This window comes from Ovis canadensis, chromosome 1, assembly GCF_042477335.2.
Source record: "Ovis canadensis isolate MfBH-ARS-UI-01 breed Bighorn chromosome 1, ARS-UI_OviCan_v2, whole genome shotgun sequence".
NCBI lineage: Eukaryota > Metazoa > Chordata > Mammalia > Artiodactyla > Bovidae > Ovis > Ovis canadensis.
In genome coordinates this window covers 275,915,460-275,937,553 of record NC_091245.1, presented here as the reverse complement: position 1 = coordinate 275,937,553, position 22,094 = coordinate 275,915,460, and the positions used below count along the sequence as shown (strand labels likewise).

Below are 22,094 nucleotides of genomic sequence, written 5' to 3'. Positions count from 1 at the left end.
GAGTCGGACACGACTGAGCAACTGAGCTGAACTATGCACAAAATGATGGCCTCATGCTGTATCAAACGGAAACCGCATTTTGCTGCAAGTAACAGAGGACTTAAAAACAGTGGCCAAAACACACAAGAATCCTTTTTTTCTCCCCAGATGAAAAAAGATCTGAATGAGGCAATCTCGACTCATGCTGTGAGTCCAGGGTCATCTGAGATCCAGCCTCATCTTTATTGCTCAATCCTAGCATGTGAGTCCTATCCTCAAAAGTCCCTTCATGGTCCAGATAGCTCCAGCCGTCACATTCTGTGTTTCAGACTGGAGGAGAGGAAGGGGAAGGGAGGGATGCCCCTTCTAACGTAAGAGTCTGCCTGAAAGTCCCAGAGAACCACGCTGCTTCCCTTTCATTGCATGTCTGCTCATTATTTGAACTTAAGTCTCTTGATCTCAGGCTCAAGCCAGCCGAGCAGAGGTTCCCTTTGAACAGAGAAGGCCGAGAGGTGTTTTCCCACTGAGCCTGGGCACAGCCACGGGGACTGCAAAAAGGCTTGGCTTGGAGGGTTTTAGCTAGCAGCTTGTTTCTAAGGGCGGAGGGAAGCGTGGGTCTTGGGAGGCAGCTAACCAACTCTGCCACATCTGTGCTGTAGTTTATTTATCTCCTAGAGAGGCTCTGGGTTGGAAAGAGTTTGAAGTGGGTGAATGTAGCCCAGAGTCAGCGCAGGACTGCTCTGAGGCGGGAAATGCCGCACGCCCTGTATCTCTCTGCTCCATCATTTCCGTCCCTTTCTGCTCTGCAGAAAGCTTCCTTCCCTTTGTTTTATGCTGGAGTCCTGGGAGGAAATGCTAGCTTCTCATAAAGGGGTTTGTGTGTCTGTATGTGTGTGTGGTTTTGTCAAGTCACAGGGCCCATTCATACTTCCTTTGAGTACATACAAATTAAAATGACTCATTAACCACTGTTAACTTCTTTGCTGGAAGCCCTCGTGTCTTGCCTGGATTCTTGAAACTGCTTTTCATTTGATATTCCTGCCTCCCGGTGCCCCCTTCTCCACTTGTCCCTCCCTAACCTCTTGACTGACTCTTGACAGAGACAGTTCTGCTGATAATCTTGCTCAAAAACTATAGTGGATGTGATGGTTACTTTTATGGGTCAACTTGGCTGGACTGCAGTGCCCAGATGGTCAGACATTATTCTGAATTTTTCTTGAGAGGGGATTTACTGGATGAAATTCACACTTAAACCCATGGAATTTCAGTAAGCAGATTGTCGTCCATGGTGTGGTGGGCCTCACCCAATCAGCTGAAGGCCCGGACTAGAGCGGAAGCCCCCTCCCCGTGAACAAGGGGGATTTGTGCAGCAGAGGCCTGTGGACTTGACCTGCAATATCAGCCCTTTCCTGGGTCTCCAGCCTGTTGGTCCAGCTTGCAGATTTTGAACCTCTAACTTCCATCATCATGTGAGCCAGTTCCTTAAAATAAATCTCTTTCTATGCACAAATCTTCCTCAGTTTACAGCGGGATGACATCCTGATAAATCCGTCATCAGTTGAAAATATCATCAGTTGCAAGTACACTTAACATGCCCAGCCTCCCGCACATCCTTGCTCAGCCCAGCCTCCATGTGTGCCCAGAACACGTACATTAGTCTGCAGGCGGGCAGGACCCTCTAACACAAGGCCTTAGTCAGGCAGGCAGTTCAGTCGCTCAGTCGTGTCTGACTCTTTATGACCCCATGGACCGCAGCACGCCAGGCCTCCCTGTCCATCACCAACTCCTGGAGTTTACTCAAACTCATGTCCATTGAGTTGGTGATACCATCCAGCCATCTCATCCTCTGTCTTCCCTTTCTCCCCCCACCTTCAATCTTTCCCAGCATCAGGGTCTTTTCAAATGAATCAGCTCTTCCCATCAAGTGGCCGAGAGACTGCAGTTTCAGCTTCAGCATAGGTCCTTCCAGTGAATATTCAGGACTGATTTCCTTTAGGATGGACTGGTTGGCTGTCCTTGCAGTCCAAGGGACTCTCAAGAGTCTTCAAGGCCTAGTTTATCATAAAGGGTTGACTGTCTCACAGAATTTATGGAACACCGTACTGGAATGGAAAAACCGAACGGAGTGTTGGGCGCAGGTGGTTGTCAGAGTGCGGGTTGTTCACCCTTGTGATCTCAGGGCCGTATCTGCCCTGCGTAGGATTAGAGAGAGGGTCGTGGTTCACATCTCTCGCCCTGAGAAAGGCCCACCTTCAGAGTAAGTGTACTGACTGGGTATCACGTTTGCCCCTTCGTGAAGTGGGTAATTATAAGTTGAACCGTCATGAGTCGAGGACCAGCGGTGTCTACATGGCCCATTGGTTCTGTTTCTCCAGAGAAAGCTGCCTGACACAGTGCTTCTTCCGTCTCTGTGTGAAGCCCAGATCTGACCAGAGCACGCAAGGCTTTTCGTAGCCCCTCTCACCCTCCACGTCTGCTCCTGCGCGTGCTGAGCCCGTGTGTGCCCACACCCTGCCCCGGCCGCCACTCTTAGCTGCCGGCCACATTGTGTTGCTTCGCTGACAACCTCGGGGTCCATCAAGGGGTTTTGCATCCATGCACACCCTGTTCTGTTTGCCTGGGATGTTTTCCTGCCATACTGACTAGCTCTGCGAGGTTCAGAACAGTGGCCGGTAGCCCCTTAAATATAAATCATGAAATGTAACTCAAAGGTCGGTCCTTCAGTTTCACCAGCCACACGAAAGATGCTCACTCAACACAGGTTGCTGACGGTGGCTATTTGGGGACGTTGCAGACAGAGGGCACGTCCATCATTGTGGACAGTTCTGCCGGAAGCTTTCCTCCTTTGCCTGATGGCCTGATGTAATGAAGGCACCGGTCAGTGCACGTTCTGGAGACTTCCTGCAGGCTCCCTCGTGCACTGAGGTCTCCTTCAGCTTTGCTTTGAGAATTTCCTGAAAGTGTGGATGTCATTCTCTGAGAACACGCATATGCGCCTGGGTGTGTACATCATAAACAGCGTTTCAAGGTGTAATCATCAGCTCCCCTTGAGCGTCAGCCCTGTCCCGAGGGTTAATAATAACCCACACGATAAGCTGATACTGCAGCGTGAGACCTGCTTGCTGGTATAAAAAGCTGACACTTCTGTCCTGCTCACGTCCACCTGTTCTGTGTTCTACGCGGTGGTGATGGTGGTGGTGGTTTTTTTCCTTAGCATGTTTTAACTCCCTTGCCTCTCAGAGCAACCCCACGAGGTGGCTTCTGTTGTCCACGTTTTGCAGCTGAGGAAACCGAGGCACAGGGCGTTCAGATGCTCGGGGTCCCCAGCTAGCAAGTGGCCTGGCTGGGGTTTGACCCAGGCAGCCTGAGCTCTGCATCGGGGGCTCCTAACCTTTCTGACAGGGCTGAGAAACCCGCTTGCCCCCGAATATGAGCTCCTCAGGCCTCAGATTGCGTCTTGCCTCCCGGCGGTGCCTGGGGTTCCGTCGAGGGTAGACGGGTGCTGCGGGAAGGGGGCCCTGCGGCTGCTGCAGTCACACAGCAGCTTCAGGTAGAGCGGTCTCAGCCCCGAGACCTTGGATTTTCCTGCTGTGTGTCTTTTCTCTCTCCTTTCCACTGGCTGTGATTTGTTCCTAAGCGCTGGGAGAGGCTCCAAGTCCCTGAGACCAGCTTCGCCTGGCAGTCCCCAGTAGAAAGCCAGCCGGGGCCCAGCTGGCCCTCCTGAGCCGGAGGCCCTGCCATGCCCTGTCCCAAGGCCACTCCTGTCTGCCCCAGAGCTCTCCAGGTGCTCCAAGCGGCGTGGGCTCTGGGCGTGTGTGCTCCCGGGTCCTGTTCTGGCGATGGCCTCCTCTGGCCAGGGGCAGCTGGCTCTCCCGCATACTGAGCCAGCTAGGAGGGGTGTGTGTGTTTACTTTCACTTCCTTCCTTATTTACTTTCATTTTCATCTGTGTCCCCCTGACCTTGAGTCCTTTTTGGGTTCATCTTGAGCTGGTAGTTAAAACTGAGCCAAGTCACGCCAACCCGGAGGTGGAAGAGGGCTTGGTGGGGAGGGGATGACCTCTGAGTGAATCAGTTGCTCCTTTGGCTGTGCTTAAGTGTCCCCGGCAAGCTCTGGTGCCATACCATCTGGGGCAGGCCGAGGCCTGGAGAAAGTGGGAAGGGGGCAGCCAAGGTCCCTGACTGATGAAGGGCTGGGAACAGCACCTGTTTCCACCTCACTGAACTGCTGGCAGGGACTCATGGATATACAGAAAGCATCCTTGCTTTCATGGAGTTGGCTGTCTGGTCAAGAAGGCCAAGTGAAGGATAAAATCATTCAAGATGTGCTGGCAGTATATTTGGGAAATTTCCAAAGTGTTTTTCCACCTATACTATCTTATAACATGGCAAAATGCTGTAATTAGAAGTATAGAAAGTTGGTCCTGTGAGTTCCCAGGAAGGAATTTCCCAAAGACCCACTGGGACCTGCATTATATGTTGTTCAGCTTGGAGGAGGTGAGGTCCGGTGCAAGGAGAACTACTTAGATCTTGAGAGAATGTATGATTTAGTATGTGCAGTGAGGCCCTTATTCAGGTGAGTCTTCACGTCATGTGAACGGACACTTCTGAGCTGAGCTTATGTGCGCCCAGAGAGACGCTGATTTAATTGTGGGAGCCGCAGAAGAAAATCACAAGGTGCGTTAGGATGGCCGACCACCAGGAAGTTGTTCGTGGCTCATCATTGGTACCTGGTGTAAACAGGCATCACAGTTTTCAGTATGGAGGATGGCTGCTTTGCACTGGTGTGTTTCTGCTGTACAGCAGTCAGCTGTACTATCCATATCCATCCCCCTCCCCAGGTCGTCACCGAGCACTGAGCTGATTTCCTGTGCTAGACAGCAGCCTCCCACGAGCCATCTGTCTGCGGTCATGTATACCTGCTGCTCTCCCAGTTTGTCCCACCCTCTCCTTCCCCTTTACTTCATAGCAAATAGATGGGGAAACGGTGTCAGACTTTATTTTTCTGGGCTCCAAAATCACTGCAGATGGTGACTGCAGCCATGAAATAAAAAGACACTTGCTCCTTGGAACAAAAGTAATGACCAACCTAGACAGCTTATTAAAAAGCAGAGACATTACTTTGCCAACAAAGGTCCGTCTAGTCAAAGCTATGGTTTTTCCAGTGGTCATGTATGGATGTGAGAGTTGGATCATAAAGAAAGCTGAGCACCGAAGAATTGATGCTTTTGAACTGTGGTGTTGGAGAAGACTCTTGAGAGTCCCTTGGACTGCAAGGAGATCCAACCAGTCCATCCTAGAGGAAATCAGTTCTGGGTGTTCATTGGAAGGACTGATGGTGAAGCTGAAGCTCCAGTCCTTTGGCCACCTGATGCGAAGAGCTGACTCATTGGAAAAGACTCTGATGCTGGGAGAGATTGTGGGCAGGAGGAGAAGGGGACGACAGAGGATGGGATGGTTGGATGGCATCACCGACTCGATGGACGTGAGTCTGAGTGACCTCCAGGAGTTGGTGATGGACAGGGAGGCCTGGTGCGCTGCAGTCCATGGTGCTGCAAAGAGTCGGACATGACTGAGAGACTGAACTGCACTCCTTCCCCCGCTGTGCCCATAAGTCTGTTCTCTATGTCTGCGTCTCTTTTCCTGCCCTGCAAGCAGCTTTATCAGCGCCATTTTTCTAGATTCCAAATACATGCGTTCATACCTAGTATTTTTCTCTTTCTGACTTCCTTCCCTCGGGTGACAGACTCTAGGTTCATCCACATTGCTTACAAATGACGCGATTTTGTTCTTTTCTGTGGCTGAGTAATAAACAGACATTTCTTAGGCATCTGCACTGTACGTTGGCTGGGCTTGGGGAATGAAACGTTCAGTAATGGTCTCTCCATCTCTGAGGCTCCCCGGGTCGCTGGGTGATGCTCTGTAGAGAGATCCCGCAGCTCCCTGTGAGCTTACTTAACGCTGCAGCACCGGCTCCGTGGGCCCTCGGCCTGGAGAGCTGCCCGGGTGTCTGGCCGCCCAGCGTGTGTGCTGGTGGTCCAGGGCTTGAGGCATCCTGCTGTTAGCCCTCCTCCTCACCTCCCTTCAGGGCCCCTCTGTGCGTGTCTTCCAGGCTTTTAGGTCAAGGGTAGAAAGCTTTGAGAAGGCTTCCCAACCATCCATCCCTCGTTGCCCAGTGAGTTAAGAAAAGTCACTTTGTCTGGACTGGGTGTGTCCCCTGCCCCTTGGGAGTGGAACCAGGCAGCTGTGTGAGGGGGACACGGACTGCTGGAGGCAGGAAGCTGCCCAGGTGATGAGCCCCTCTGTGGATCCCAGCCTGGCAGAGAAGGGGCCGTCCACAGATACTCCCCTCAACAGCTTCTGAGTGTTTCTCATCTCGGAGGCAGGAGACCTGTTCTTGAACCCGTTTCTTTTCATTGCGTAGATGCTGGAAATGTCTGTGGATCCCGTTTGGTCCTTGGTACAGAGCTGGAGGTGGGGCGGCCGGCCAGGACTCGTCCAGCTTTGGATACTCGATGGAGAGAACGTCTTGGTCAGAGAGCTGGGCGTGCAGACGGCCCTGTGGAGGCCGTGTGTCCAGCTGAGGGCGGCCGGTGGCTTCTGGGGTTTCTTATCAGGGTCTCGCGAGCCCCCTGCCGGAGAGGTGGAGCAGTGCATGGCTTCGGCTGGTGCATTTCCTCTCCGCGACCCTGCAGTCCTGGGACCTGTGTAGCTGATTTTCAGTATCGTGTCACTTCCAGGTGTAGAGCGCAGAGGTTCAGTTAATGCATATGTGTGTGTGTGTGTGCGTGTAGTGTGTATATGTATATATATTTTTTGAGATTCTTTTCCCTTATTATTAGAAGGGATTGAATATAGTTCCCTGTGGTCTACAGTAGGTCCTTGTTTATTGGCTGCATGTGTAAGTCTTTATCTGTTAATCCCAAACTCTCAATCTGTCCCTTCCTCCCCCTCCCCAGCTGTGGATCCCAGCCTGGCAGAGGAGGGGCCATCCACAGATGCTCCCCTCAGCAGCTTCTGAGTGTTTCTTATCTCGGAGGCAGGAGACATGTTCTTGAACCCATTTCTTTTCATCGTATAGATGCTGGAAACGTCTGTGGAGCCCATTTGGTCCTTGGTACAGAGCGGGAGGTGTAACCATAAATTTACCAAAGGGTGTAACCCCCTTTGAAGGTGAAGGTGAAGTCGCTCAGTCGTGTCCGACTCTTTGTGACCCCAAGGACTGTAACCAAGTAGTATTCTCCATCCATGGGATTCTCCAGGCAAGAATACTGGAGTGGATTGCCATTTCCTTCTCCCAGGGGATCTTCCCGACCCAGGGATTGAACCCGGGTCTCCCGCATTGGAGGCAGATGCTTTAACCTCTGAGCCACCAGGGAAGCTGTAACCCCCTTTGGTAACCATAAATTTGTTTTCTGTGTCTTTGTGTGTGTTTCTGCTTTGTAAATAAGTCCGTTTGTATAATTTTTTAGATTCCACGTGTAAGTGATATTATGTCTTATTTCTCTCTCTGACTGACTTCGCTTAGTGTGATAATCTCTTGGCCCACACATGTTGATGCGAACGGCATTATTTCATTCTTTTCATGGCTGAGTAATATTCCATTGCATATCTACACCACGTTTTCTTTACCTGTTCATCGCTTGATGAACACTGAGGTTGCTGCAGTCTCCTTCCTAGCTGTGTGACCTTGGATCAATTCCTTAACCTTTGTTTCTTTGGGTGTCAAATGGATATAGCAACACTTAGCAACAGGGCTGTAGGCTGGATTCTGTAAGTGAATCCTGGTCCAGCAGACGTCTGAAATTGCTCTTGTCCTGGTTCCTTTTATCCTCCTGGCAACAGGAGTGAGGTGCAGGGCAGGGCAGGCATGATTGCTGCCCTGCTTGGAAGCACTTTGTGCTGATAGTGTGCTTAGTCATTCTAAGTGGGTGTTTTCCTCTCCCGCCCCCCTCTGCCCCGGGACAGAGAGAGCTGAGGTTTTCAGTCACAGCCTATGAGATCAAGATTGGAGATGAGAAATTCTGCATGGCTGCAGTGGTCTGGCCACTCACAGGATATCTGGGGCTAGGGTAGGACTCTCTACAGTTTTGATACATTGTATTTCAAGATTGCACAGGGTAGGAGGGGGTTGGTTTGAGGGATCCAGATCCCCTCGGTGTATATCTCTTAATTGGCCCTTTACTTCCCCTCATTGGCAGTCCTACAGGTGTTTTATTTTTCTAATTTTTATTTATTTAAATTTTGTCTTTCATGAGGACTGCCCTTGACAAAATACATTTGGTTTCCCAAATTTCTTTTTAATAGTGAGCAGTGTTTCTGGAGTTCTATAATTATTTGGCAGGTTCAGATCTTTCGCTCAGTCGTGTCTGACTCTTTGTGACCCCATGGACTGCAGCACGCCAGGCCTCCCTGTCCATCACCAGTTCCCAGAGTTTACTCAAACTCATGTCCATTGAGTCGGTGATGCCATCCAACCATCTCATCCTCTGTCTTCCCCTTCTCCTGCCTTCAATCTTGCCCAGCATCAGGGTCTTTTCAGATGAGTTGGTTCTTTGCATCAGGTGGCCAAAGTATTGGAGTTTCAGCTTCAGCATCGGTCCTTCCAATGAATATTCAGGATTGATCTCCTTTAGGATGGGCTGGTTGGATCTCTTCGCAGTCCAAGGGACTCTCAAGGGTCTTCTCCAGCACCACAGTTCAAAAGCATCAATTCTTCAGTGCTCAGCTTTCTTTATAGTCCAACTCTCGCATCCATACATGACTACTGGAAAAAAAACTACTTGGCAGGTAAATAGCAAAAACGGTAACTGATGGACCAAAGGCTTCAAAAAATACTTTACCCCTTTCTGTTATGGAATGCTTGAGGTATACACAAAAGTAAATATATCAGTGAACCCAAGTGCCTCTCAGCAGCGTCAGCAATGGTTAGTATCTTGAAATCACTGTGTTCCTTAGACTCCCCAGTTTTTATTTTAAAGCTCTTCACAGATACTGTATCATTTTACCCATAAATACTTAAGTGTTTATCTCTAACAGACAAGAAACCTTAAAAGTATCACATTTTTACATCTAACAAAATGGATAAAAGTTCTTTTCGTACCATCTTATACCCAGTTCTTTTTCAGATTTCCCTGGCTGTTTGAACAATGTTTTTTCTCATGATTGGTTTAAAACATTTGACTGGAAATGGCAGTTATGTTTTTCATTTGATAAATGGTGTGGGCCCCCCCCCCCTTTTCCCTCATGTGATGCTATTACTCAACCCAGTGACATACTCTGAGTGTAAGGAGAGAACTGTGTGGTCGATAAATAACGAAGCAACGGCTGGTTAAGCAGTGCGTCAATAAGCAATTTTATAAGCTTTTTATTATGGAAAATTTGCCAGTGTAGACAGTAGAGATGGCAGCAAAAGCACAATAGCTCAGGGGTAAGCTCCCCTTCTGCTGGACCATTTGTCCATGGTTAAGACAGAAAACCGCATTCCAGACCCTGGCCTCAAAAATTCCCGCTGTAACTGCGAGTCTTCAGTTCTTGGGTGGAAGCAGGCTCCCTGGGAGTGAGCAGCGGCCTCGGTGTTCCGGTCTGAGAAGTCCAGTGACCTCTTTGAGGTCCAAGGCCTGCGTCTGTGGTCACTGTTGAGGCCTGCTGCTCCCCACTCTTCGGGTGCAGGACGCTGCCTCACTGACCGCTGTGCGGGTGGTCAGTGCCTCTTCGGTGCAGGGCAGGAAGGTTTCTTTTGTTGGCACTGTGGTCTTTGAAGAGCTGGGGTCCCTTGGCTTGGAGAGCCGCAAGGGGCCCTGTTTGTGCATGTTCCTGGTGGGACCACCTTCTGGAGAGCAGGCCCTGGCAAGGCTGGCATCTCTGCTCACAGCCCCCAGGTGCAGGAGGACTATGTGCCCCCAGAGGGCTGGCTGGCCCCCATTGGGGAGAAAGGAGAGGGTAGGGGGTACCGGCAGGGGCAGCGCTTTGCCAAGGCCTCTGCAGTCGCGGGGATATGACCGGCCGTGGCTGAGCTGAGGGAGTGTGGATCTCACCCTGGCACCCCGTGCTTTATCCAGGCTCCTCCCAGCTCCCATGCACCCTCCTCCCCCTGGGAAGCCAGCAGTGTATTGATGAGCTCGAAGGGCTGTCATTGTAGAGCGGGGGGGCCCACACTCAGCAGCAACCCCCCAACATCCTCAGCGTGACCAGGCCCCCTGTCGTGTCTGGCTCTGTGCTGGGTTTCCCTGGGAAGCTTCCCTGACCTTGAGGCTTGGAGGTGCTGTGCTTCTTGAGTTCTGGGGCTGACGGGTGTGACGGGGGAGGCAGAGATGGACATTGGTGGGAGGACGGTACAGCCCTGCCGAGTCTGGGAGCCCCTCCACAGCAGAGAGGCTCCCTGAGTTAGTGCACGTTTGCAGGAGTTAGAGGCGGCACGTGACTTGTCCCTTTGAGCAGGCCAGTTCACGTCTTCAGTTCAGTTCAGTCACTCAGTCGCATCCGACTCTTTGCAACCCCATGGACCGCAGCATGCCGGGCCTCCCTGTCCATCACCAGCTCCTAGAGTTTACTCAAACTCATGTCCATTAAGTCAGTGATGCCATCCAGCCATCTCATCCACTGTCATCCCCTTCTCCTCCCGCCCTCAATCTTTCCCAGCATCAGGGTCTTTTCCAATGAGTCAGCTCTTCGCATCAGGTGGCCAAAGTATTGGAGTTTCAGCCTCAGCATCAGTTCTTCCAATGAACACCCAAGACTGGTCTCCTTGAGGATGGACTGGTTGGCTCTCCTTGCAGTCCAGGGCACTCTCGAGAGTCTTCTGCGGCACCACAGTTCTGAAGCATCAGTTCTTTGGTGCTCTTAGGCGCTGGATTTCTCTTCTGTAAAACGAAAATGCTTGCTCTTCATCGTTTCTGTCTCGCTGAACCCAAAGACTTGGTGGTTTGAGCGCCCTGGGCCAGGGGTCTGGATGTGACAGTGGTGGGCCACGGGGCCTTGGCCTTGGGCACCATCTTCTGCCCCGGGGCCTGACCTGGGTTGACTCTTGCCGGCTTGGAGCCTGACCAGCTTGGAGCGTGGGAGGCAGAGGAAGCCCTGGGGTGGGGGTAGGGTATGTTGGGGGGTGCCCTCCTGGCTGGGGTGGTGGGGGGAGAGGCTCGGTGTCTGTTGGTCCCTGTAGCAGCAGCGAGGCTTTGCTCTGGGGGCCCGTGTGGCTGTCAGGCTGTGTGAATCTGCTGTGATCACGCGGGGGAGCAGGGTGTGAAGGTCACAGACGCTGCAGCTGACCTGCTTGACCTGCTGACTTGGCCTAAGACTCCGTGCCCCCTCCTGCCAGCACTTCTTGGCTGGACTGCGGGCCTCCTGTAGGGAGGCAGGCGGTGCCCACCGGTGGCCCGGGGCAAGCGGCCCCTGAGTGGGGCAGTTGTAGAGGGGCGTGCTGGTCCCAGGGGTCAAGAGCAGGCCCACGCGTGGCCCAGGAAAGAAGGTGCTGGGCTCCATCCTGGGTGAACTTCCCCGAAACTCCTAGCTGAATTGGAGTCAGACCCAGCCTTGGTCAGTCCGGAGCCCTGGATGACCAGGGGAGGCGGGCATCGTCTTGCCAGAAACTGGGCCATAGCTCCCTACTGGGTGGCTGGGCCTTCCCCACACCCAGGGTCTCAACACGGTGTATCCCAGGGTTCCCTTATTACAGGTTTTTAACTGTGTGATTGTGTATAATACAAAGCAAGGATGAAAATGCTGCTTTGGGCATTTTTATTTTATTGAAGTATAGCTGGTTTCCAGTCTTTGTTAATCTCTGTGTGTGCTCAGTCATGTCTGACTCTTTGCAACCCCACGGACTGCAGCCTGCCAGGTTCCTCTGTCCATGGAATTTTCCAGACAAGAATTCTGGAGTGGGTGCCATTTCCTTCTCCATGGGATCTTCCTGACCCAAGGATCGAACCTGCGTCCCTTGGGTCTCCTGCGTTGGCAGCTGGATTCTCTACCACTGTGCCACCTGGGAAGCCCCTTGTTAACTTCCGCTGTGCAGCGAGATGATACATCCATCCTTTCCTGCATTCCTTTCTATTATGGTTTATTACAGGGTCTGGAATATAGTTCCCTGTGCCATACAGGAGGACCTGGGCCATCTGTGCTATCGATACATGTAATATTAATAGTCTGCCTCCGCTAATCCCAGATTTCCACTCCACTCCTCCCCGACCCCTTCCTCTTCAGTCTGGGAGTCTGTTTCTGTTTTGTAACTAAGTTCATTTGTATCATATTCTAGATCCCACAGATAAGTGTGTCTCGTGCTATTTGTCTTTCTGACTTTGCTTAGTATGACACTCCAGGCCCATCCATGTCGCTGCAAATGGCATTATTTCATCCTTTCTAACGGCCGAATAATACTCCGTTGTGCATATATACCTCATTGTCTTTATCTGTGTATCTGTCCACGGACACTTAGGTTGCTTCCTGAACAGCGATTAGGTTGTGGATAGTGCTGTGGGACCATAGGGGAGCATGTATCTTTGGGACTTAGAGTTTTCTCTGGATAGATGCCCGGGCTTCCCTGATGGGTCAGCTGGTAAAGAATCCGCCTGCAATGCGGGAGGCCTGGGTTTGATCCCTGGGTTGGGAAGATCCCTTGGAGAAGGGAAAGGCTACCCACTCCAGTCCTCTGACCCAGAGAATTCCATGAACTGTATGGTCCATGGGGTCGCAAAGAGTTGGACATGACTGAGCAACTTTCATTTCTGAATATATGCCCAGGAATGGAATTGCTGGATCTTATGGCAGCTCTATTTTTGGGTTTTTTAAAGGGGCCTCCATACTACTCTCCGCTGGAGGAGAAAATGGCAACCTATTCCAGTATTCCTGACTGAAAATATGGACAGGGGAGCCTGGGAGGCTGCTGTCCACAGGGTCACAAAGAGTCAGACGTGACTGAGCGTGCACACGCCTCTCCTTGTGGCTGCCCCGATCTACATGCTCCCCGACGGTGTGGAGGCTCCCCTCCCTCCACACCCTCTCCAGCACGAATTTGTGGACTTTTTAACGACGGCCATTCTGACCCGTGTGAGGTGCTGCCTCCTTGTAGGTTTGATCTGCTTTTCTCTAACAGTTAGTGGTGATGAGCGCGAAGATGCTGTTTCGATGAACACAGACCAGAGCTGGTGGATGGTAGCTGAGACCTTCCACCGGCCTTCCTTCATGGTGGGCCCGTGTCTAGGTCAGCCTGGGCAGTGGAGCTTCCTGTGATGCTGGAAGTGTTCTGAGTCTGTGCTGGCCAGTGTGGAACAATAGCCATGTGTGACTCGCGAGCACGCATCAGCCTGGGTCGCCTCAGTGTGGCTGACGCAGCCGGGAAAATGGAAAGCTTCATTTATTTCATTGTAATTTGATGCAAGTAGCCACCTGTGACCAGTGGCTCCTGACACTGCCGTTCCAGAGAACAGTAAGTAGGTAATTGCCACTGAGAATAGCTTTACTTACTTTTTATTATAGAAAATTTCACTTAAATATTGAGTAGTGGGGCCATATATACCCTTCCTCCAGCTTCTGTAAAAACTAATCCATTGGCCAATATTTCACCCTTACCTCCCCGCCACCCCACCCCTTAGCTCTCACTTCTGTGTTACTTTGAAGCAGATAATAGCTTTTGAATTTTTGTTTTTAAACAGCTCATCTTTAACCCCAGGATAGAATAAAACTATTTGATCTTGATTTTTTTTTCATCCCTTGTGGCTTTTTTGCCATTTATTGAAGAGCTTTGGGGCCTTCCACTAAACCAGCTGCAGGCCCCGAATGATGTCTCTTAAGACTACTCAAGGCTTTCTCATATTTCTGTAATGAGAAATACAAACCACAGATCTTTTATTTAATTTGTAATAATACTGTTTAATATGTTTTATATTATACAGTTTAATATTAACTGATTATGGCTCAAACTGTACATGCTAACATTTGGGACTGATTAAAAATTGATGTCCCATATGTTCAACCAATTCTTAGATCTGTAAAAAAATTATTCCAGGAGAACTGTTTGACAGAAATAATGGAGAACTCACGGCATAGGCTGTAATGAGTAAAGTGTGTCGATGAACCTGCTGAATGGTTCAGGTTGATTTGAAATTGAAAAGAACTGATCCAAGTGAAAATGATTTTGACTAAATACACATGAAAAAAGTTAGGAACACTGGATATGAAATAAAAGGGCTGCATGGCATTCTGTCTAGAAGATGCTTCTGATTATAGTGTTTGTGTCCAGAACATCCTCAGGGTCAAAGCGGCTGCTGCCCATCTCTGTCCACTCTCCCATTAACCTCAGATACATCTGGAAGGGCGTGGAAGGGGGAAGTTTCTGGAACTGAACGTCCTAGGCTCTGGTGACTGCCCATCCCTAGGATGACTCAGAACGGACGACTGGGGCTTGAATGAAACCAAGAGCAGCTGCCCTGCCTCCTTCCCGCTTCCCCCTGGATGTCCCTCCCTCTGAGGGCCTCGCCTCTTTCTGAGGTGGCTTAGAGAAGCCTCTGGGGTTTCCTCCACGAGCCTCTGGCTGGGGGCTGAATTCTCCCAGCAGCACATGAGACAGTCCCCGTGAGGAGGCAAGGCCAAGGCCGCTCCTGGTGCTCCAGTGGCTTAGGACTCTGCCGTGCTCCCAGTGCAGGGGGCCTGGGTTCAACCCCTGGTCTGGGAACTTGACCCCATGTGCCACCACTTAGGCCAGGTGCAGCCAAATGAATAATTTTTTTTTTTAAAGAGACAAGGACAAAATTGTATCTTAAAAAAACAAAGCAAAGACGGGGGCTTCCCCCCGCCCCTCCCCCCAGGTGCCTGGTGCAGTAGGCACCTGGCCCTTGTCCTGAGTCCCATGGAGCGGGAGCTGTCCCAGCTGGAGCCCTCGGGCTGCAGAAGCCAGGCCTCCCTGCGGTGTCTCCCGGAGGCCCCACGGCCAGCAAAGGGCCAGTGCTGCCCGCCTGGGTCAGGGACGTTCCAGGCCTCTCTGGGAGGCCGTGGGCGCCCTGTGTCCATTTCACGCCAGAGTCTTCAGAAGCCTCTTGTGGATCCGTGACTGCGGCCATTGCGTGCTGGGAGGTGTATGCAGATGGAGCCCACTCATTCCTTCAGTAAACCTGGAGCATCCCTTTGGGTTTCAAGTGCTACAGGCTCTTAGACAGGGATAGGGAAAGCCGTCTGGAGGCCTGTGAGGGGAGCGGGTATGAAGTGGTGATGGCCCACACTCCCTTGGGAGTGGGGTCCGAGGGGAGGGAGCAGTGTTGGGGTGCAGGAGAGGTCCCGCTTAAGAGCATGCAGCCTCAGCCTCTGAAGACCCCACCTTCGGCTCCTCTGGTTCCTGACTGGGAAGGAGCTGAGCTCTTACACGGGGCTCCTGCACCCCCGCACCCCCACTTTGTGGAAGGGAAATGCGCTGTCCTTGGGGGCTAACATCTTTTCTCCCTGCGACCCTCCCTGCGCCCTACTCATCCTCGTCTATTTGGCAGTGGCCAGTGTGGCCCCAGGATAAGAAGCAGCAAGAGGGGCCTCGCTGGAGCAGCGCTGGCTCAGCAGTGTGTAGCCCAGCGGGTGGCATTTTTTTAGAAGTTTTGCACTAAGCCCTGGGTCAGGGCTTGCTCTCTGTGTGGCCCCGGGCAGTTTCTTTAACCTTTCTGAGCTGGTCTCCTTCACAAGGCAGGAAGCCACTTGGACTCGCTCCCAGGGTAATTCTGAGATCCTAGTGTGGCCTGGCCCAGAACGGCTCACCGTATACCATCTGACTCTGAGTGGACGCTCCAACAGTAGCTGCTGTGACCTTCCTCCCAGTCATCTGAACCCACGCCGAGGGTTTGTGGGCAGTCAGGTACTGGGCCAGTCTCGTCTTGCGGGCTCTCTCTGTGATCTGGAACCGCCCCCAGTGGGAGCACGGGCATTGGACGGTCAAGACCCCTGGACATCTTCAGTTTCTGCAGCTGACTGGCTGGTGGCCATCCCGGGTGGGGGCTCCCGTGCGGTCTTTGGTCCTCAGCGGCCCCTCTGACTGTCTGTGATTCATGGATAGACTGTCCGCTAGCCCGCGATCGCGCCGTTGGTAACACTGCCCAGGGAGCAGACACCTCGTGGTAGAACGCAAACAGTCCTGCCAAGGGGTCGGGGGCTCTGGTCTCCTGGCCGGCTCCCAAGGAGCTCTGTGACATTTAACACGAGGCTGTGCTTCTTCCGGCCCTGTTTTTTTCTTTTTTTTTAATGAAGGGTTGAGCTGATGGCCTGTGTACCAGCTTCGCTTCTGTTGCACCCAGCACGAACATCTGGTGCCCAGCTGTGGGCTGGTGTGGGGCGGCCTCGGCAGGGGCTCCTCCGGCCTTGTTTCCAAGACCGTGGGAATCGGCAGTTTCCAAGCTGGCGGAGCCAGTATCTAATGAAGGCTGCCTTCAGTTCAGTTCAGTCGCTCAGTCGTGTCCGACTCTTTGCGACCCCATGAATCGCAGCACACCAGGCCTCCCTTTCCATCACCAACTCCCAGAGTTGGGGACACTGCCGTTGGCCCCCTGGGCAGATGGAGCATCTCTGTGAAGGCCCGCGGTTGGGCACACCTGCCGCACGTGGGCCACTCTGCTGCCTCTAACTCGGATCGAGAGCCGGCCGGTGTGTCTGGGTCCGCTGGGTCCCAGGCTGTGAAGACCCTCCACACGCCCCATCCGGCGTCTGCACGCGCCTGTGGGTGCCCGGCCTGTCCGCCGGCTGCACGGGCAGAGAAGGACCACGCCCGTGCAGACCCTCAGGACGCCCGCCTTCCGGGGCGGGGAGTTATAATGGGTCCGGGTCCACGGTCTCACGAGGTCTCTCCTGCGCAGGCGCAGCTGGAGGCTCAGCGAGCCACGCAGGACTTCCAGAGGGCCACCGAGGTGCTCCGCGCCGCCAAGGAGACCATCTCCCTGGCCGAGCAGCGGCTGCTGGAGGACGACAAGAGGCAGTTCGACTCAGCCTGGCAGGAGATGCTGAACCACGCCACCCAGAGGGTATGAGTCTCCACGGGGCGCGCCTGTGCACGCGCACACGCGTGTGGGCCTGCGTTGCATCTGCGTGTGGGCGGGCAGGCTGGGCGTGCAGCGGGGAGGGGGCTGGGCTTGCCCCCGCCTCGGGTTCCTGCGTCCCCGGGGTGCGCGTGCCTCTCAGCCCCCGGATTCCTCACTGGTTTCCCGGAGCAGAGCAAACAGGCATGTTGTTCGCCCACAAGTGGTCATCTCCCCGGGGACTCCGTGGGCCTAGAACTAAGCCGTCCTCCCCGGTGGCAGCCCCTTGGTGCCGGCCGTAGCAGCCTCGTCCTTGTCATCTGAGGTCCCTCTGGTTCAGATCATCCTTGACCGTCCTGACCAGTGTGGCTTCCCCAGGGGACCCCTGGTCCTTCTCCAGGGTCTCCTCCCTCTGAGTCCCCAGGGTCTGTCAGGGTTTGGAGCTCTGGGTGGATGATCTGGATGACCTGCCGGACTGGTCTTGGGGCCTGTGTGCCCTCAGTGAGAGGCGTGCCGTGGCAGCTGAGGCCTGAACCCCCCGGGGTGCCTGCTGGGTGCGGTCTGGGGAACCAGGGTGCCTGTGGGAAGCGGGCTCTGCAGGCTGTGGGCCACTGGCTGTGCTTGCTGGGTTTGAGGTCATCGTAGGGCATCATTCAGCAGCTCTGGGACTTGCTCTCTGACCACAGGGCTGAGTATCAGCAGTGATGGGTGTCGCTGGACTTATCGCCTCTCCCTGACTTGCCCAGGCTCCAAAGGGTCCAGCGGGATGTTCAGTGTTCCTCCTCCTCCTCTGGCTGGTTTGCTTGGGGAGCTGGCTGAGGCGACAGCAGTGGCTTCAGTAGTTTCAACTGAGGCCTTGGATGTGGGGTGACTTAGGGGTGGGGCTGCAGGCCTGGTCTGGACTCCCCGAGAGGCCGCCTGCAGGGCTAGAACAGAACTTTTCCAGTTTCACCTGCCACTGTGGGCTCAGGTCCTGCAGGACATGATTAGAGATGGCCTTGAGCTTCCCTAAATGGAACGCCTGACTCACAAAGGGCTGGGACTTGGTGTCGAATTCACGTTGACTCCACCACTGCTGCCCCCCTAAAGCCCAGAACCCTGACTGGGCTTGTGTGGCCTGGAGCCTCCTGCCTCCTGGTGGGCACAAGGCCTGGGCAGCAAGATACAGGCCGGGACAGCTTTCCTGGGTCCACTGGGGAATGCCAAAGGGAGGTTGGGAGTCTCGGAAATTTACAAGTAGCTTGACAGAGTGAAAAGGATGGGGGAAAAGAAACTCCTTCCAGGAACTTCATGGAAGGGCTGCCTTTTCTTCCCGCCCTCCCTTCTACCCCAACCAAGATCCATATCAGCTACTTAGGACTCATCACAGAAATCACTTAATGTGTTCTTTACAAAAATACTGGAACATATTTCTGCTTTTTCTCCTACTTGTTAAGTCCTAGGGCCATAGTAGATGGTGATGGTTAGGCCTCGATGGTGGCCAAGAACACCTTTCACGCCTGTCTTTGTGAATGGTGCTCCCTGGGGTTGTGCAGTGCGCAACCCAGGGAGCTGTCCAAGACGGCCCTGGGCCTCCTGGAATCACATGGGGCCTCTGAGGGCCCTGGGAGGGTCATCTGACGTGTCCCCTCACTGTGGCCACCGACAGTTTCTTGGTTGTGGGGATGACCTCTGCAGATGAGCAGACTTCATGGGTCACCGGCTAGGATTTCCACCCTGGGGCTCCTGGCTCTCTTCCCTCAATCCTCCCCAGTTTTATGGGGCTCAGATTGCTGCTTCTTGACCTGAGGAGGGAGAAGGAGGGCTGGAGAGTGGCACCAGCAAGAGACAGAGTGCACGGCAGAACTGTCGGGGACCGTGTCCCCGTGTCCCTGAGCCCAGCTGGGAGGGGCACGCTCTGTGGCTGTGGCGGGTGGGGCAGAAACGCCCACTGGTGGCTCTGCTGTGAGCTGCCCTCCCGGGGCCCTGGCACAGCTGGGCTTCTTGAGTGCTGGTGGACAAAGCGAAAGGTCTAGAATATGTCCCCGGCCTCAGCTGATTCCTGGGTCCTTCAGGAAGCCTGCTTCTTCAGGAGAAAGGACCTCTTCTGCTGAACAAAGTGCCACAGAAGCGTCCAGAGAAGGATATGGAGCTCAGAAGGGTCCAGGCCATCTCAAGAAAGCGGCCTTGCTTTGGGCGGGGTGGCCCCCACCCCAGGCATGGTGGAAGGACCCTGCGGTCCCTACACCCTCTTCCCCAGGGTCCGCTGGGTGTCCCTTCTGTTCCTCCAGACTTCGAGTGACGGCCCCCGCTGTGGTCGCCGTGGGAGCCCTGGGGTCTGTATTGCTCGGCCACGTGCAGGGCCCCAGGCGGGGACCAAGGAGCGGTCCTGCGCTCAGTGCTGGGGTCAGCTGAGCTCTGCAGTGCACTTGAGGGGCCTCCCTGGGGGTGCGTGGTCCCTGCTGCTCCCACTCAGACTTTAGGCAGCCGATGCCAGCTGCTCCCCCAGCTCCACCTGGTATGGCTGAGCAGCAGTCCTGAGAGGGGAGTGATAGCTTTCCACCCTTAGGAGGGAGCTGTCGGCCCTCCTGATGTCTGTGCAGAGAGGCCAGAGAGGAGGAGGAGCACGTGGCTTGTGGGCGGGGCGTGAACTGTTAGGAAGTAGCGGCTGCTGGGAGGAGACATCTGGGGTGTGCCCTGCACCCTTGGGAGGCACATGAGCCATCAGGCCCGCTTTCCTGTGCTGGTGGGTGGGTACTATCTGTCCCCCAAGGCCCTGAGATGCCACCTTCTTGGGCCTACGCGTCCAGGCCCGCAGGAAGAATCAGAAGGTGGAATGAACGGGCTGAGGGGACCACGATGCTGCCTTCCTGGGAGCGGGGGGCCCTGCTCTTGGATCTGGGATGCTCGGGTTGAGGGTGTGTGGTTGGGAGAGGGTTGGGCGAGATGGACAGCAAGGCGAGGAGCCCAGGTCAGGTCGTTCTGCCGGCAGGGCCCCCAGCCCAGCTGACACAGCCGTTCAGTGCCCGCTGGTGTCCTGGCAGGCAGTGTCTGTGTGAGCAGAGTCCGTGTCTCTGTGGGCAGGGGGCCTGGGCTGCCCTGTGCTCCCAGGAGGGCGCCTGCTTGGCGCCCACTCTCCATGTCCTCGGGCCCCTGAGCACTGGGGGTGACTGCGTGGTGTGCCCTCCAGGTCCCACTCACTGCCCACTGGCCGCCCGGCCTGGGGCTGCGGCTCTTCCAGCCACTTGGGCCCCAAACCCTCCCGCTGGGCAGCGGCGGGTGGTCGGGTGTTGGGCTTCTGGAACCAACCTGTAGGGCGCAGGAGTGCGTGTCTGTGGGTTTGGGGGAACCCCAGGGAGGCTGACTTCTTTGCTGTCAGAATCCACAGAGGTTGGTGCTCCCAGGGGTCAGCCCAGTAACACAGTCCCCTAAGGAGACGTGGGGAGCCAGAAAACAGTGGTTTCTCTGGGAGGCTGTCAGCTCTGGGAAGGAGGCAGGCAGCTGCATGCTTCCCATGGAGAGTGGATGCTTGGCTGTGCTAAGCCCCCCTAAGGGCTTCCTCACTCATGCCTTTCTACCAGCACCCTGCACCGAGTCCCCCAGCACCCTGCACCGAGTCCCCCAGCGCCCTGCAGCGAGCGCCCCCCTCAGGTGCCCTGCACTGAGACCCCCTGCACAGCCTCTGCTGCTGCCCCCTCCTTGCCCCCCACCCCAACCCGAGGTAGCCCCAACAACTTGGATCTCAGCCGCCTGAGGGGCGTGGTGCTGCGGTGTGTCTGCACCGTGAGGCTGGCGGTCCAGGGCTTGGTCTCCAGCGTGCTCCGGGCACACAGGATGTGCTTCCTCAGTGTACTTGGCTCTGAGTTGGATTTGTTGGTGGTAAACTGAAGAGCATGGTGCAGAGCTGGGAGCGGGGCCCGCAGTCCAGGCCCAGTAGCCTGGTCTTCATGGAGGTCTGGGCACTGCACTGGCTCCTCGGCTCTGGGTTGCATGTGTGTCTGGGCACCTCAAGGCCTGCAGGGACCTCTGCATTTCGCTTCCTTTCGCGGTCTCCACCTTCCCAGCATCTGCCCGCTGCTTTCTTATCCCTGGGCACACAGTTCACACCCGATTCCAGGCTTTAGGGGCTGCTGAGTTGCCGAGGAGATGTAACCAAGGTGAACCGCATGGCGATTTTCTGCCTGGAGGCAGGAAGCACAGTGAGGGGCTCTCCTCTAATAGCAGGAGCTTGTGCACGTGGGGTCTGGAAGTTGGGGCGGGGGTGGTAGGTGCAGCTGGTGGGGCTGAGGCAGGGGGCAGTGTGCTTGCTGCCGCCTCAGTCTGAGCTGGCAGCGTTGCCAAGTGCTTGGGTTCTTCCGAGGGTTTAACTTTAGAAAGCTCTTTTGCAGACCAAGGACCAAGGAAAAACGAAGGCAAAGTTGGTGGGAGCCCTGTTTCTTGCAGGGGGTGCTCTTCACCGCAGCCTCAAATCTCAGCTTTTGTAGGTCTCTCTTTAAAATGCTTTCAGGGATTTCCCCGGCGGCCTAGTGTTTAGAACTTCACCTTCCAGGGCACCGGGTGCAGGATCCATCCCTGGTTGGGGACCTAAGATCCCACATGCCTCGCGGCCAGAAACCAAAGCATAAAACAGAAGCACTATCATACAGATTCAATAAAGACTTTAAAAACAGTCCATATCAAAAAACTATTTTAAAAAATCGGTATGCTTTCAGACGGGTCCTTAAAGGTGAGCCCTGCACTGAATCCTCTTGTAGTAGAGCCAGTCTCCACAGCATGTCTTCACCTGTCTGATAGGCTTGGGTTTCGTGTGTTCGTAAAGGTTACAGCAGTAAATCCTTACAGCTTTAGACTGAAGAGTTACTGCTGTTTCTCTTAAGTGACCAAGCTGGTGAGGTTCTGTGTGCCTCTGATGTCTCTGTGACGTCTTTGATGTGAGAAGCCAAGCGGAAGGATTTCCCAAGCCCCTTGATCTCGATTAAGAGGTCATTTTAGCAAGCTTGTCTTGGTTCCCTATTTCCCTCTCTGACTTTGTTCTAATTCTGTTTGTAAAAGTATCTCAAGCATTAAAACCATTGTTAAAAGCATATATATATATGTATATATATATACAAAAAGCAAAAAAGCAAAAAGGCAAAAAGCAAATGCATCTCCACACAGTT

General features: G+C 54.0%; 1 protein-coding gene across 1 annotated transcript in view; it reads left to right on the top strand.

Moving 5' to 3' along the window:
* Positions 1-22,094, top strand: part of SH3BP5 (SH3 domain binding protein 5) — a 71,882-nt gene that overhangs the window by 41,796 nt on the left and 7,992 nt on the right. The window contains exon 4 of the mRNA XM_069568586.1: positions 16,798-16,962. Within this exon, the coding sequence (XP_069424687.1) occupies positions 16,798-16,962 (165 nt within the window). The remainder of the gene's footprint in view (positions 1-16,797; positions 16,963-22,094) is intronic.